This window comes from Prosopis cineraria, unplaced genomic scaffold (assembly GCF_029017545.1).
Source record: "Prosopis cineraria cultivar Desert tree isolate PC_DT_omini unplaced genomic scaffold, ASM2901754v1 PC12, whole genome shotgun sequence".
Taxonomy (NCBI): Eukaryota; Viridiplantae; Streptophyta; class Magnoliopsida; order Fabales; family Fabaceae; genus Prosopis; species Prosopis cineraria.
Genome location: NW_026555343.1, coordinates 10,459,460 through 10,474,317, shown reverse-complemented (window position 1 = coordinate 10,474,317; position 14,858 = coordinate 10,459,460). Strand labels below are relative to the sequence as shown.

The window sequence follows — 14,858 nt, the reverse complement described above, 5'->3', positions numbered from 1 at the left end:
GTGTTTGGGTTAATAAGTGATTGATCTAGTAAAGCCTATAGTTTCATCTCAAGGAGCTTTGGAGGATTGGTGGATAGGTGGTCATGCCAGTGTGTGCAAATGTATGAAAAAGATTTATATGAGAAAAGTTATGAGTAAAGCTATGTTATGATAAATATATGTTCTATATTTTGATTTTACTACTTTAGTATGGTTATTTGTACTAATAGACATTCAATGAGCTATATTGGTTACTGAGATTTTGATCTCACCTGTGATTATTTATATTTTTTAGGTTCTTGCAGTTCTAGTGCTCAAGAGAAAGACTCAAGTCAAGAATTGTGATTTTCTTGATAAAGCCTTATAAGAATTGGTGTAATGAATTTGTATCTAAATAGTGGTAAATGTGTATATAAGTTGCCATAAGAAATATGTGCATTTTACTATAAGTTTTTGTGGTGTTTGGTGTTGATTTCCCTAGCCTTGTGTATATATGTGTACATGATGAAATGATAGTGTGGGCTAGTGGATGGATAGTATTGTGTGTGGGTATGATGAATGTGTGAAGTGTATGTGGAATATGGCCTTGTATGAGATTGAAAATAAAAAATGAAACTTTTGCCAAAAAGTGTAATATGGGTACTTTACAGGCCAAAAGTGTGTATATGTGTTATAATGTGTATGTAACTGTTCAATCAAGTGTTGTTTGTTCATGTGAACATGGTCAATGCCCTAAAGTTGGCCAATGACTTGTGGTTTCGATTAGTAATGTTCAAGTGGCAAAGTTTGACATTAAATAGTCAAAATGCACTTGGCTGTCCAATTTTTAAACAAAATATCAAATTTTAACAAAACTAGTGTCATTGTTAGATTTTGAAATAAGCTTCATGTAGGCGCTTGAACTACCCCAATCAACATCAAATGTGAAAATGGCACACTTCTGAAGTTCATATCAGAATTTGAAATCTGATAGCAAATTCTGATATGTGCGCCACGGCGCATGTGTCAACAAAAGACTACATGCCATGGCTCATAACACAGAGAGTGATGTTGAGGTTTCCGTGCCATATGCGAAGGCACATGTGGCATGAGCCATGGAGTACAACCCTTGTTTTGACTTAATTTGGTTGAATTGCACATGTTTTCTAGTTGTTTTTGAGATGCTATTACATGATGCTTCCACTATGTAATATTTTACAACTCGTATATATATTATTAAATGTTTTAGAAATGTTTTTATATTGGGATCCCAAAGTTTTTAAATTAATTATTTTGATTAGTAGTTTGTATGGAGGGTCGTATGGTAATGTTGTTGAGGGCATTACAAGAAGTATGTGCCACTTAGCTATAAGAGCAAGTTGTACAATCAACTGCTTAACCTTAGGTAAACTTTTACAGCATCTAAATACGTGTCTTGATATGATGACCTCCTTATTAGGAACAATGTGTCCAAGGCTTCTTGGATAACTATTGAAAGGTTTATTAACGGCCTTAAACCAAGCATACAATGTGAATTTAGGATAAACTATCCAGATACCCTTGAAGAAACATACCATAAATCTACAGAGATAGATATTTTGTCTCGATACCCATCTACAAGATGAACCAATTTCTCAACCATAGATCTGCACTATAACCATAGCCTTATGAGTAAACCTAGCAACCCTACACCTCAATAGTCAACTTCCCAATTGGTTGGGCCAAATGTGTCATGAAATAACAAGTCCTTAGCATCCATTTCTCATCCTAGCAGCTCTGCAATTGAATGTTTTAAGCGTCACTCTAGGGGCCATATAGCATTTAGATACCTTCAATGTGCTCTACTTCTCGAATCTCAAGAAGAAGGTGTATTAGCTGAGTGCACACTCGATATTGTAGTAGACCCTATCAAGAGCTCCTCTGATATGGATGAAGAAATTATTGTAGATAAAGTTCTTTCAAGTCATCTTAGGCTAATGCAATGTCTATTAGCTATTCCATCGCTTGATGATTCATGGAAAATGAATAGTATATTCCATACATTCATGAAGTATGGTGATAAGTCATGCAAGTTGGTCATAGACAATGGAAGTGAGTAGAATGTGATCTCCGATCGTGGTGTTACTTGGCTTAGACTTAATACGAAACCTCTTACTAAACCTTTCTGCGTTGCTTGGGTTAATAATACTTCCTTGCCTATAATGCAACAATGCCGAGTGCCCCTTCGTTTAGGTGACTATTAAGAGGAAGTCCTTTGCGTTGTTGTTCCTATGGATGTGCCACACATATTATTGGGACAACCTTGGATCTATGACCATGATGTCACTATTCATGGCCGAGCAAATACCCATACATTCAAACATGATGGCAAGATTATTCTTTTACGCCCTGCAAAACCAGAAATAGGAGGCAAGAGTTCTCCTAACTCTAAGGGTCTAAAACTAGAATGTCATAACCTCCACTTACTAAAAGAGAAGCAGTTTGTGCAAGAAAGCAAGGAGGCTAACATTATTCTTGCAATTGTTTGAAAAGTTATTACCCAATCCACACTAACTCCTATACCTATCGAAGTGTCCCAGTTGTTAAACAAGTTTAAAGATATGGCACCCAAGGAATTACCTTCAGAATTGCCACCCATGAGAGATATCTAACATGTGATAGACTTAGTTTCCGGATCACAACTTCCTAACATGTCACACTATAAGATGAATTCAAAAGATAGAGATAGGCTAAACTAACAAGTTAATGGATTACTCAAGAAAGGCTATATCCAATATAGTCTTAGCCCTTATGCTGTGCCTACCCTCTTAACCCCAAAGAAAGATGGTTCTTAGAGGATGTGTGTGGATAGCCGAGTAATTAATAAGATAGTTATTAAGTATCGATTTCTAATCCCAAGGTTCAATGACATGCTAGACTTAGTTTTTGGGTCTACTCAGTTTTCTAAAATTGATCTTTGAATTGGGTATCACCAAGTTCGAATTAGGCCTGAGGATGAGTGGAAAAATGCATTCAAGAGGGATTATATGAGTAGTTAGTTATGCCTTTTGGCTTAACAAATGCTCCTAGCACCTTTATGAGAGTTATGACTTATATATTTTGACCTTACTTGAGAAAATTCGTGGTTGTGTACTTTGATGACATACTAATATTTAGTAAATCTAAGGGACTACTTGATTCACCTCCAACTAGTCCTCCTTATTCTACCTAAGGAACAATTCTATATTAACCTCCCTAAATGTTCCTTCCTTCAAGGTCAAGTCACTTTTCTTGGATTCATTGTTTCCAAACATGGCCTATCCGCTAATCTAGATAAGGTTAAGGCCATCCGAGAATGGTCTAAACTGAAGACCCTCCATGAAATACGAAGTTTTCATGACCTAGCATCCTTCTATAGACACTTTATACAAGACTTTAGTACCATCATAACACCCATAACTGATTGCCTGAAGAAAGAAACATTTAATTGGACTCCCGCAGCACCCAAGGCTTTCTAAACCATCAAAGAAAAGTTGTCAAGTACCCCTATTCTTGCATTAGCTAATTTTCACAAGTAGTTTGAGATTGCATGTGATGCCTTAGGTGTAGGAATTAGAGGCGTCCTTAGCCAAGAAGGCCACCTAGTGGAATTTTTTAGTGAAAAACTCAATGAAGCAAGGCAAAGGTACTTAACATATAACAAGGAATTCCATGCCATTGTTTGTTCACTTGAGTAATGGAAGTACTATCTCCTACCTCAACAATTTGTTCTATATTCAGACCACCAAGCACTTAAATTCTACAGCTCTCAAAGGCACTTGAATGCCAAACATGCTAAGTGGGTTGAATTTATGCAAGAATTCACTTTCATTGTAAAGCATCGAGCCGGAGTTAAGAATAAGGTAGCTGATACCTTGAGTAGAAGAATCCACCTTATAAACACATTAACCATTAGTGCTACAAGATTCGAGAGATCGAAGGATGATTACACCTCCTGCCTTAACTTTGGACTTATATACTAAGAAGTCAATGATAACCATCATTGTGAACATGCAGACTTCTTGATCCTTGATGGGTAATTATTTCTAGGCCCTAGACTATGTATCCCTCCTACTTCGATGCGTGATTTTCTCACTTGGGAATTACATGCTAGCAATTTAGCTAGAGATTTTGGTATTCAAAAAACTATAGAATTAGTAGAGGATAGGTTTTATTGGCCCTCCCTTAAGCGAGACGTTGCTAGGATCCTAGCTTAATGTCACACATGCCATACTGCTAAGGTGAAAAAAAGAAATATAGGGTGGTATATGCCCTTACCAATTCCTGAGGCACCCTGGAAGGATATTAGTATAGACTTTGTATTAGATTTGCCTAAGACAGTTTGAGGGCACAATTTGGTTTTAGTCGTCATCGATCAATTCTTGAAAATAGCTCATTTTGTACCATGCAGCAAGACTACCGATGCCTCCCATCTCGTTAAGCTATTTTTTCAAGAGATTGTTCATCTTCATGAGTTTCCTACTTCTATTGTTCCGGATAGGGATATCAAATTTGTTAGTTATTTTTAGAAGACCCTTTGAAAGCTCTTTGGTACCCAGTTAAAGTTCTCCTCCCCCTTTCATCCTCAAATTAATGGTCAAACCGAAGTCACTACCCATAGTTTAAGTGACTTGCTCAGAAGTCTATTCGGTGATAAACTGGAAAATTGGGATTTGGTATTACTGGTCAAAGAGTTTGCCCATAATAATTTTGTCACACCTCGATATTAAAGGTGTGACCGGTATGAAATATAAGATAAACTCATATTCCATAAGTCTTAATTGATTTGAAATTAAGCTAAACTATCAATATATAAGTTATATACAATAATAAAGTTTGTGCACTTTTAAATGTTTTGTAAAAATTTTGACAAAATCTCTCCTATAATTTAGACCTTCTAAAATTTTCACAATAATAAAGCCTGTTAACCAGACCAATAAGGGAGACTAGCTCCATAACAGCAAGCTATCTACTAACAAAATAAAAATATGACCTAACTATGGTGTATGTGGAGCTTTAATTTACGATTACAAAATACAATACATAATTTTACCAAAAAGGATAATTACAATGTGCTTCATCTTTCAAAAAAGCAATAGGACCCCTTAATGACTTGTAGAAGGAGCAAGGTTAGCTACAATATCTGAACCAATAATTTTTCGATAAGTAACATCCCAATTTATAGTTGAAAGAATTAATAGAAGGAAAATCAATAAGTCAAACATTAAAGACTAGATAAATCTGTAAACCATGAATACATAAATTCAAATAAAATTATAAGAGGTTCAATTTTTCTTTCCTTCTTTTAAATTTCTATACATATTTAAACATCTTGGAAATATATGTATATATTGCTCAATATAAAATCAATATATAGTAAAAAAAGAAGTTTGCTTTTTTTTTTTTGAAATCCAACTTAAAGAAAATAAGTTTGAAAACTCTTTCTTTAGCGAGACTTAATCAAAATAATCAACAAGCGTAAACACACAGTCCATGAGGGTAACTAACTAACAAGCGTAGACACATAGTCCACGAGGGTAAATAACCAACAAGTGCGACTAAAAGCCATAAAATAATTCAAGTGTGGCTAGAAATCACAAAACAAACATAAGCATGAAGCCTACGAAACAAGCGTGAGTACCATAGGATAACACCTCCTATAAGCACCCTACTAGCTAGGTGTACCATGGCGCGCTAAGGACTAACGGAATTGCTGTTAACAACTAACATTCTGAAATCAGTCTCCAATTTAAAACAAGCATGCATGGGTTATAAAAATAAACATTTTTTCTCTTTTCAATACAATCATTATAAAATAGTATCTTCAATGCTTTCCCATGCATGAATCACAATGAATAATCATTTTCTAACTATAAGATCAATCATCATTAACATAATAAATACTTGCAAACTTCCATTTAAAAGATTAATTCCAATTCCTTTCATAAAATTTAATGGAATGCTAGAATTTTCAACTATAGTGGTTGATAATAAGATTAAATCATAACATCAAATGTGTATATTAAATATGAATATGTGTAATCAAAATTTCATGGAAAGTAAAGTTCTTGCATTTATAAAAAAACAAAATTACCAAAGCTAATAATAAAAAAATAAATTCACAAGATAAAGAAATTTAAATTACAAAACATCTCTTACTTAACAAAGTTGTTATTAAAATAATCTATAAAAATATAATATTTTAGAAAAATAATTTTATGGATAAATTAGTTGGGATGTACTCATGCACTTGAGAGATTCTCAAGAATTCTAAAGTTTGCCTCTCTTAACTTTGCATTTTAATTTTAATAATTCCCTTAATTTCTTGGCAAACAAACCATAACAAAAAAAATATTATTTATCAAGTACTTTAATTTAATTTTTCTCTCTCTTTTCTTCTTTTTTTTTATGTGTTTTTTTTTCCAAGCAATTAGTGGGCATTTATATTCAATCCAAATAATATTTAAAAATAATACTTAATCCACCATGTTTCAAGTACACTTAATTTAGTTAAATCATTTGACAATTCTCAATTTATTTTCATATTTTCTTGTGGTATATTCTCACTCATAAATCATAATAAACCATGTTAGCCATCCTTATGCTTCCTTTAGACTTAATAAATATAACACAAACATCTTATATAATCATTTCTCTCACTTTAATATTTTAAAGCTCGTTCATTTCCATTTTTCATCTTAATTACAATAGTGTCATTAATTTCTTAACAAATAAATTACAATCCTAAAATCAATTATTTATTATTTTCTTAATATAAGTAAGATGATATCTAGCATCCCAATTTCTAACAACTAACAAAATTCTCAATACCTCAAATAAATTCTCTCTGCACTATTAATTTCACTAGCCAAATAATTCTTTCAATGCATTGGTGACATATAACTTGATTTCAAATAATATCTTAATTAAACATACGTAGCCAATCATTTCCTTGTCAAATTAATAACTCAACTATAATCCAACAAGAGCAAGAGAAATTTTCCCATTCGTTTATGTCTTCTTAATATTAATAAAGTACCAAAATTCAGCTCACAGTAATCGTCCAATCATTTAATCAACTTTCACTATTAATTTTATCATCAACATTCAGCTTAATCAACAAAATTAAGTTGGTGTATAACATCAAGCAAAATAGCACCTTAACCCCACACACAACTTGCAACAACAAATTGAAGAAAAGAATAGAGCCATCAACTAGAAGAGGGAAGAAATCAAGCTTACCACACACACACGATGCCAGCTACAGAGGAGGAAGAATAAATAGAAACTGAACATGCACAGCCAAGACACACAGCAGAAACGGGGAAGAAGATTCAACCTTTCAGTTGTGAAATTTTAATAGCAAAGCTGGAAGACCGACAGTGAAGCTAGAAAATCTGAAACCACTTACTTCTCTTGGACATAGAGTAAGGGCCGATGACAGAGAAGGAGTATTTATTGACTCAACCTCACTGCTGTAAATAACGTGAACAGAGAGAAGAGAAACAGAAATTTCATATCAGAAAAAAGAGAGATTGAGCTTACTATGCACGCACACTCGGACGTCCAACTGTTGAGGAAAAGAAAAGAATGGAGATGAGCACGCATGCATGAAAGCATGTCATCCACAAAACAGAGTTGAAACGAGGAAGAGATGCAGCTACTCCACACAACAGAAATCAGTGAATAGCAGAGGGAAAGGATGGACAGTTTTAGGCAGTGAAGAAACGGACAAACTAACGGTGAGGTTTTTAGTAGTGCAGCAGGAAAGGAAGAGGAAAAAAAATAGAGGAAGAATCGCGAGCCATCTCTCTCATTCTGCGTGTATCACCGACTAAGAGATAGAAGAATTTGAATAAAAAGTCATGGCAAAAATTATAAAACACGACCAAAATTTGTTGGAAAAATTATAAAACAACTGCAACTAAATTTTTATTATTGATATTGTAATTTTAATTTTTTTTTTGAACTAGGAGCAAGGGCACTTTGATACTTCCTCCACATAAAAAAAAAATAAAACTAACATTTGACCTACATAGGTTTCGAACTCCATCTTCATATAAGTAATTAGTATAAATTTCATTAAGCCAATACTCTTCATGTGCTATAAACTAAAATAATTAAATAAATTCTTAGTGGGGAAAGAAAATCATTTAAATTAAATTTTTTGGTCATTACAAATTCAGTCAATCAATCCACTGATTAAGAGTCCATTTCAAATTGTTCAAGGATACAACCCCAAACAAGCTATTGACCTCTTACCCATCCTTCTTACTACCCATACATCTAAATCAGCTAAAACTTTTGCTCATCGCCTTCACAACCTTCATGTTGAGATTAGGCGTAAGTTAGCAATGAGTAATGATACATATAAATTAGTTGCCAACACACTTCACCGTTTTCAAGAATTTGATGTTGGAGACTACGTTATGGCTCGCATATACCCAAAGCACTTCTCGAGAAATTCGCTCAAGAAGTTACATGCTCATGCTTCTGGCCCTTTTTGCATTGCAAAAAAACTAAGGCCTAATGCTTATTTGTTAGATTTATCTCCAAATATGTCTATCATTCCAATATTTAATGTTGAGGATTTTGTTCCTTATCGGGGTACTTTTAAGCCACCCCCTTTGCTCTCTAATGCCTCTATAGGTGCACAACCCCACCATGCCCCAATTCCATCATTTCCTATTGTTATGCCACCTACTGACACCATTGATGTTGTCATGGACGAACAGACAATTATTACTCAAGCAGGTCCTATCCGATGATACCTTGTCCGTTGGAAGGGTCATTCAGATTTAGATGCCACGTGAATCACTGCAGAAGAGTTCCGCACTATTGACTCTGCTTTGCTCAACAACTACCAACTATTTACCTTTCCGGTGGAGAGTTCTTTCAACCGGGGGAAAAATGAGGAGAATTATATTTGATTTGATTTAGGATTTATTAATATTTGATTTAGTATCTAAGGGTTGTTATTATTTCTTTAGTATCTTAGATTTATTTTATCTTTAAGTATTATCTCAAATAAAATAAAATATTTAGCCTAACTAGATACTTTATCTTCATCTTTTATATTATGATTTGTTTTAAATTTAAATTTATTATTATTTTTATTAATTTTAGAGTTTTATAAATAGCTCTAGAATTTTTTCAATTGTGTTTAATTTTAATATTTAAATAAGAGTTATGTAGTTTTTTTTTTCTCCTCTTCTCGCACTTCCCTTTTCTTCTTTTCTGTTTCGCATCCTGTGTAATGCCTTGTTCATGTCATTTTGGAAAAATTGAAGGCTTGTTTAGGACAATGAAATATTTTTTGCAGTTGAAATAGGATAATGAAATATTATTACTTGTCAACTTTTTCAAGTGACAAGACTTTGAAAAGATCGATGATTGTGAGTCAAGACATTGAAATATTATTTACTTTTTGTGAGATAAAAAATGCGAACTCGCCTGCCCTCATGACCCTGAACTGTGGGTGGGATCAGCCAATTTGTTTTAACTTTTTAAAAAATTAATTTATATGTGTGTGTGAGACTTTTAAATCTTCAAATTTTTTAATAAAATTAAAAATTAAACAATATTTACTAAAATATCTTTTTACTTTAATTAAAAATCCTCTCCTCAACCAAGTTGAGTAAAATGAGTTAATTCATCAAATTAAAATTTAAATTTTTAATAAAATAAGTATTTATATTTAATATTTAAATGTGCTTTAAATAAAATTATTTTTAATAAAAAAAATATTTATAAGTGAAAAAAAAAAAAATTCCTTCCTCCACAGTTGCCGACAAGTATCTCGAAGCTACGTCATTGCTGCTAGAGCCATCGTTGCCTGCCAGCCAGCACAGCTTTGGCGGCTGGCGGCCGGCGCCCTCTACCAGCATGTTTAAGAAGACACTGATAATGATCAACCCTGGATGTTTTGCCAAACAGACTTTATTCATGGAAGAATCTCATGCAAGGCTAATCCAAGAAATGTAATTTCATTACAAGCCCAACAGATGTGGATATTTCTTTGCAGGCCCAAAGACCCCAGATACAATTATTTTCCTTGTTGAAATGACTCAATTATCTTTGGGATTAATAAATAAATAGGATCTTAAATTCTTACTCAAAAATCACCCTAAACTCTAAACTCTTAAAATATATAAAATAAACCTTAAATTTTTAAATTCATAGCAAAATAAACTCTGACCGTTAACTTTTTTAACACCGTTACTATCCATAAGAATGCTATAACAATCAGGGTTAAATTTGTAGGAAAATAAATCCTGAACAATACCTGCGTGAATAGTAATGGTGTTAAAAAGTTAACGATCATGATTTATTTTATTATGAATTTAAAAGTTTAGGATTTATTTTGTACATTTTAATAATTTAAGATTCATTGTGTTTTTCGAATAATAGTTTAGGATCCTATTTATTCAGTAACTCTTACCTTTAACCTTTAATGAGTGAAAAAAAACTAACAAAAACTTGTGTAAATAATAAATGGACTTTTGTTGTAAGTAATTGAACTATTATTTTGTTATTTTCAAACTTTTTGCTGTTAAATTTTTTCGATCAACTTATAAATTTTCTCCTCCTCAAATTCAACTCACAGAATTCTTGTAAATAAACAGATTTCTTGTTATAAATAATTAGATTGTTTTTATTATTTTATGAACTTTCTGTTCTTAATTTTTTCAGTTAACTTGTAAATTTTTTCAAGTATAATTGTAAACTAAATTGGACGATTGTGAATAAACAAATTTCTTATGGTAAATAATTGGACTCTTTTTTTTGTTATTTACATATCTTCTATTGTTGATTTTATTTGATTAACTTATAAACTTTCTCTAGTGTAACCCACATGTTTGTGAATAAACATACTTTTTGTTATAAATAATTAGACTTTTTTTTGTTATTTATAGATTTTATCTGTTGTTAATTTTATTTGTTCTATTTGTAAATTTTCTCAAGTACAAGTGCAACTTCGATCCACATGGGCTCTTATGAATATACAGATTATTGTTATAAATAAGTGAACTTTTCTTGTTATATATATTTATGGGTAATTTTGTTATTAATTTCTTCTAAGCACATATATTCTCATATATTAACACTATGTTTGGTTTGGTAAGGAGGGGAAGAAATATTTTAATGGAGGGGGAGGGAAGAATCCCCCAATTTGGGGGGGGGGTTCATTAAAATTTTTCCTAATTTTTTTTAGAAGTGTGCTTATTGAATCAATTGACGTTTCACAAATATACGTCAGCAAGCTATTCAGATATATATATATATAAAAAAAAGCTTTTCATCGGAAAAAAAAAAGATATTAAAAAAAAGCTTGTTATATATATATATTGCAATAAGATTTTGCTAATCATAACTACCGCCACAACATTATCTTCTAGAATTCTATAACAATACTTTTACCGTCATAAATCCCACAACCTAGCTCCAAAATGAAAAGCTTTCTATGATTATTTATAGGTTTTCCTTTAAAAGGAAAGCACCAAATTGAATCCCATCCCAATGCTTTCTTTAATGACAAAGCACCACATCTTTTTCTTTTTTTTCATTATTTGTGATGTGTGATTCTCTCAATTGATGGTTCACAATGTGTTGTCGGTTTTCAGAGTATTTCTAATTAAAATACGACAAGCCACTTTCCTACAATGGATCAATTCCCATATTAAAAAAAAAAAACATATCAAAATTTCAATCTTGTAACACTGCCAAATATTGATTCTCTACTTTGCTATAAACCAATAATCCACCATCAATTAGTAAAAAAAGGGCATCAAAATTTCGAACTCCTCATCACACTTAACAGCATAAAGGATAGAAGGACAAATTTTTGAACTTACAAATGAAGCTTTCATCACCGTACCTAAAGTTTTATAACTCTTCATTCATTAATGAGTTCTTTTAAACTTGAAATTAAAATCAATATACAAAATACATACTGGTAGTTGAGACTTAGCTTGGGATCTGCTGGAAACATTCCCCCCCCCTATCATACCAATTTTCATCATTAGATTGTGGAAAATCAATGTGAAAGCATGCTATAGTTGTTCATTTTTAAACAATCAGTGTCGGATATTTGTAACTAAATCAATGAATTAAAAAAGAAATCTTTTTCAAAATTCCATGTTAAAAGTAGGAGGATTATTATAAAATAATTTTACAGTTATATATATTTTAAAAGTTTTTTTTTTCAATATTTTATGTTAAAAGTTGAAAGATCAGGGTTACAAACTATTCTATATTCAGTTGTAAATTTTGGATGATGAGTGTCAAACCCTATAGCTAGATGAATAGATTAAATAATGTTTTTCTTTTCAATAGTTCATGTCAAGAGTTGGAAGATTAATTATATAATTAGATGTAGATAAATGTTTAAAGTTGGAAAACCAGCTGCAAATCTTTCTACATATGCCAGAATAGAGTTCAATTAATGGATATGCTTGATGGACTAAAACGCGAAGATCAGCAAGCGTAGATCTAAATAGCTAGGTTAAAATTTGTGGTGACTTAAGTTATACCTTCATGATTTTATTAGATGTATGAAGGGTTATGCAGGAATAAATACAACGCCAATCAAATTCAAACTAATTAACAGAGAGGCTGTTATGAGAAATTAAAAATAACTATAACTATAAATATAAAGAATCAATTAAAGTTGTAAAATCTAGCGATCTCATAAGATGAACTCTGATCCTCTTACCACAACATTTTTAATTTGTTATCTAAGAGCAATTTAATTAAGTGTTGCTACAACCTCAAAAACAGTTGCCTAAAGGTATATAGGGAACAACTTTCAAGTGATTCCAATTTGAATGTTAGTTATTGCTTTAGGGAATTGTTTCTTTATCTTTGGTTACATCAATTGAAAAATTGTTGCCTAAAATTAAACTGTGAAAACAGACAACAGTTTTTGAGAGACCTATTTTAATAGTTTTAAAATGTTGCTTATCACATAAATATAAGCAACATTGCCAAGGATGCTATGAATTTACTCATCATTTAGTTTTTTCTTGTCTTTTCTTTTTTTTTTTTACCATCGTTGGAGTAATATGATATGAATATTAATCGTCAAAATCATGCCATGCGTATTAAAAAAAACAAAGAAAACCATGCTATCAACTAGGAAAGTGAAATTCTTCCCATCACTTTTGTGAAATATATCCTTCCGATTGTTATTAGATAATCTAATATCAAAGTTTTCTTTACAATAGTTTTCACTTTTCAGGACAATCTTGATGATGATACTAAGTAACATGAACCTAAGTACTATTAAAACCCTTGAACCCAATCGCCTGCGTATCAATAGTAATGTTACAGTCTTTGAAGTTAGAGCCATTGAAACTACCATGGTTTTGCCCTGCATTTAGAATAGCACTGCTTTGTGTTGAGGCGAGAGGAAGAGGCCCAACAATATTTTTTCCTATTTGCTTTCCTTCATTCGACTCACTCTTAACTTTTGCCTGTTTTAAAATACCATGTGGTGGCATGCCTTGTACATGTTCAACGAAACATGAACCAATTGGCCGTCTAATGTAATCATCATATTCACAATATGGGCCACAAATATCCACGTCAAGGCCTTTCAAAGGATTACAAACTACATGAACAAAATATGTAACAACTGAATCCCCACCAATGCCAGTAGTGAATTGAACTTCATATTCTGATCTCATCGCACAGTACAACTTCAACATACCTATTCTGCATCGAAATTTGTCTTCATACCTCAACAAGAACATGCTTCGCTGGTCTATTTTCTCTGTGAATATCCCGCAAGAATCGTCAGCGTCTGCATAGCGAAGCACAAAACGCCCATTGTAATCTCTTTCAGCTACGAATTCCATGTCTACTGATACTGTATTACCTTCGCACAAGCAATCATGGAGTGTGAAGAGAACCTTGTCACGATTTACTTTAAAATGAGAAATGCAAGTGAGTGATGGATTGAGACGAGAAGTGTAAATTAGAGCATACTCATCATGAAATTCGTCACTTGACCATGTGTAGAGCTTAGCATTAACAGTAGGATCTTCGACCATACGACTGATACGAGGTCGTATTAAGGCACGGCTCAGTGAGGTACCCATATACTCGCCTTCACCAGCTCATCAGCTTACTGAACATTTGAATGGAAGAGATTCTTTTTATAGAGAGAGACTCGAGAGGCATATTGGATCGTAGACACTTCTTGATAATATGCATACACAACATGTATGGTATGTTAGTTATAAACTAGCATATATGCCGTAGAATGACTTTTAGCGAAGGAAGAATTTGATTCCTTTAATTAAATCATTAATTAAACGGAAGGGACCATGGTGCTCTTCTGATATATAATATCATTAGGTATTTTAAATGCCAATGCATGCAAAAATAAAACTTTTGATATCACACTTTTCAATGTCTCTTTATATATATGAGAAGAGCACCTTGGTTCAGTGTCCCTCCATCTCTAAGCTAGCGTATAAGGAACTTTGCAAAAAAAGAATTTAATGCTATAATATTGTTTTTTTTCAGAGTCTTTTATATTTGTGACCAACACTAGATGGTAGGAAATGACCTTTGGAGTGGAGAGAGAATTTCTCTAGCTATAAAAGAAGCTCTACACGTGATTAAGAATTTCCACCAAAATGTATGGAGCGATTCGCATAAATATAACACACACACACAATCACATTTAAAAAATGCAAAACTGCCAAAAGATCAAATCTTCACTTCTATAAACTAAAAATCTCTCTTCAAATTAGTTTAAAAAATCGCATCAAAACTTGGAAATCTCCACATATATACTAGCACAATGGATGGCTAGACAAATCCTTATTAAACTTGCTTACAATTAAAGCTATCTTGATGTTCAACATGTTTTT

The 14,858-nt window shown here is 32.4% G+C and overlaps 1 protein-coding gene across 1 annotated transcript; it reads right to left on the bottom strand.

Annotated features, from left to right (window-relative positions):
* Window positions 1-13,158: 13,158 nt before the first annotated feature.
* Window positions 13,159-14,153, bottom strand: LOC129287487 (uncharacterized). Its single transcript, XM_054923674.1, has 2 exons — window positions 13,966-14,153; window positions 13,159-13,855 (listed from the first exon to the last, which is right to left on the bottom strand). Exons 1-2 carry the CDS (start codon window positions 14,006-14,008, stop codon window positions 13,251-13,253), a joined length of 648 nt encoding a protein of 215 aa, XP_054779649.1. The 5' UTR covers window positions 14,009-14,153; the 3' UTR covers window positions 13,159-13,250.
* Between the last annotated feature and the right edge of the window lie 705 nt (window positions 14,154-14,858).

Excerpts from the sequence above, each read along its gene's own strand:
- LOC129287487 (XM_054923674.1), bottom strand. The coding sequence starts at position 14,008 with ATGCTAAGCTCTACACATGGTCAAGTGACGAATTTCATGATGA. Across the intron at positions 13,856-13,965 it reads AGTGACGAATTTCATGATGA|GTAATACAGTATCAGTAGAC; the intron begins GTATGCTCTAAT and ends GCTTGTGCGAAG.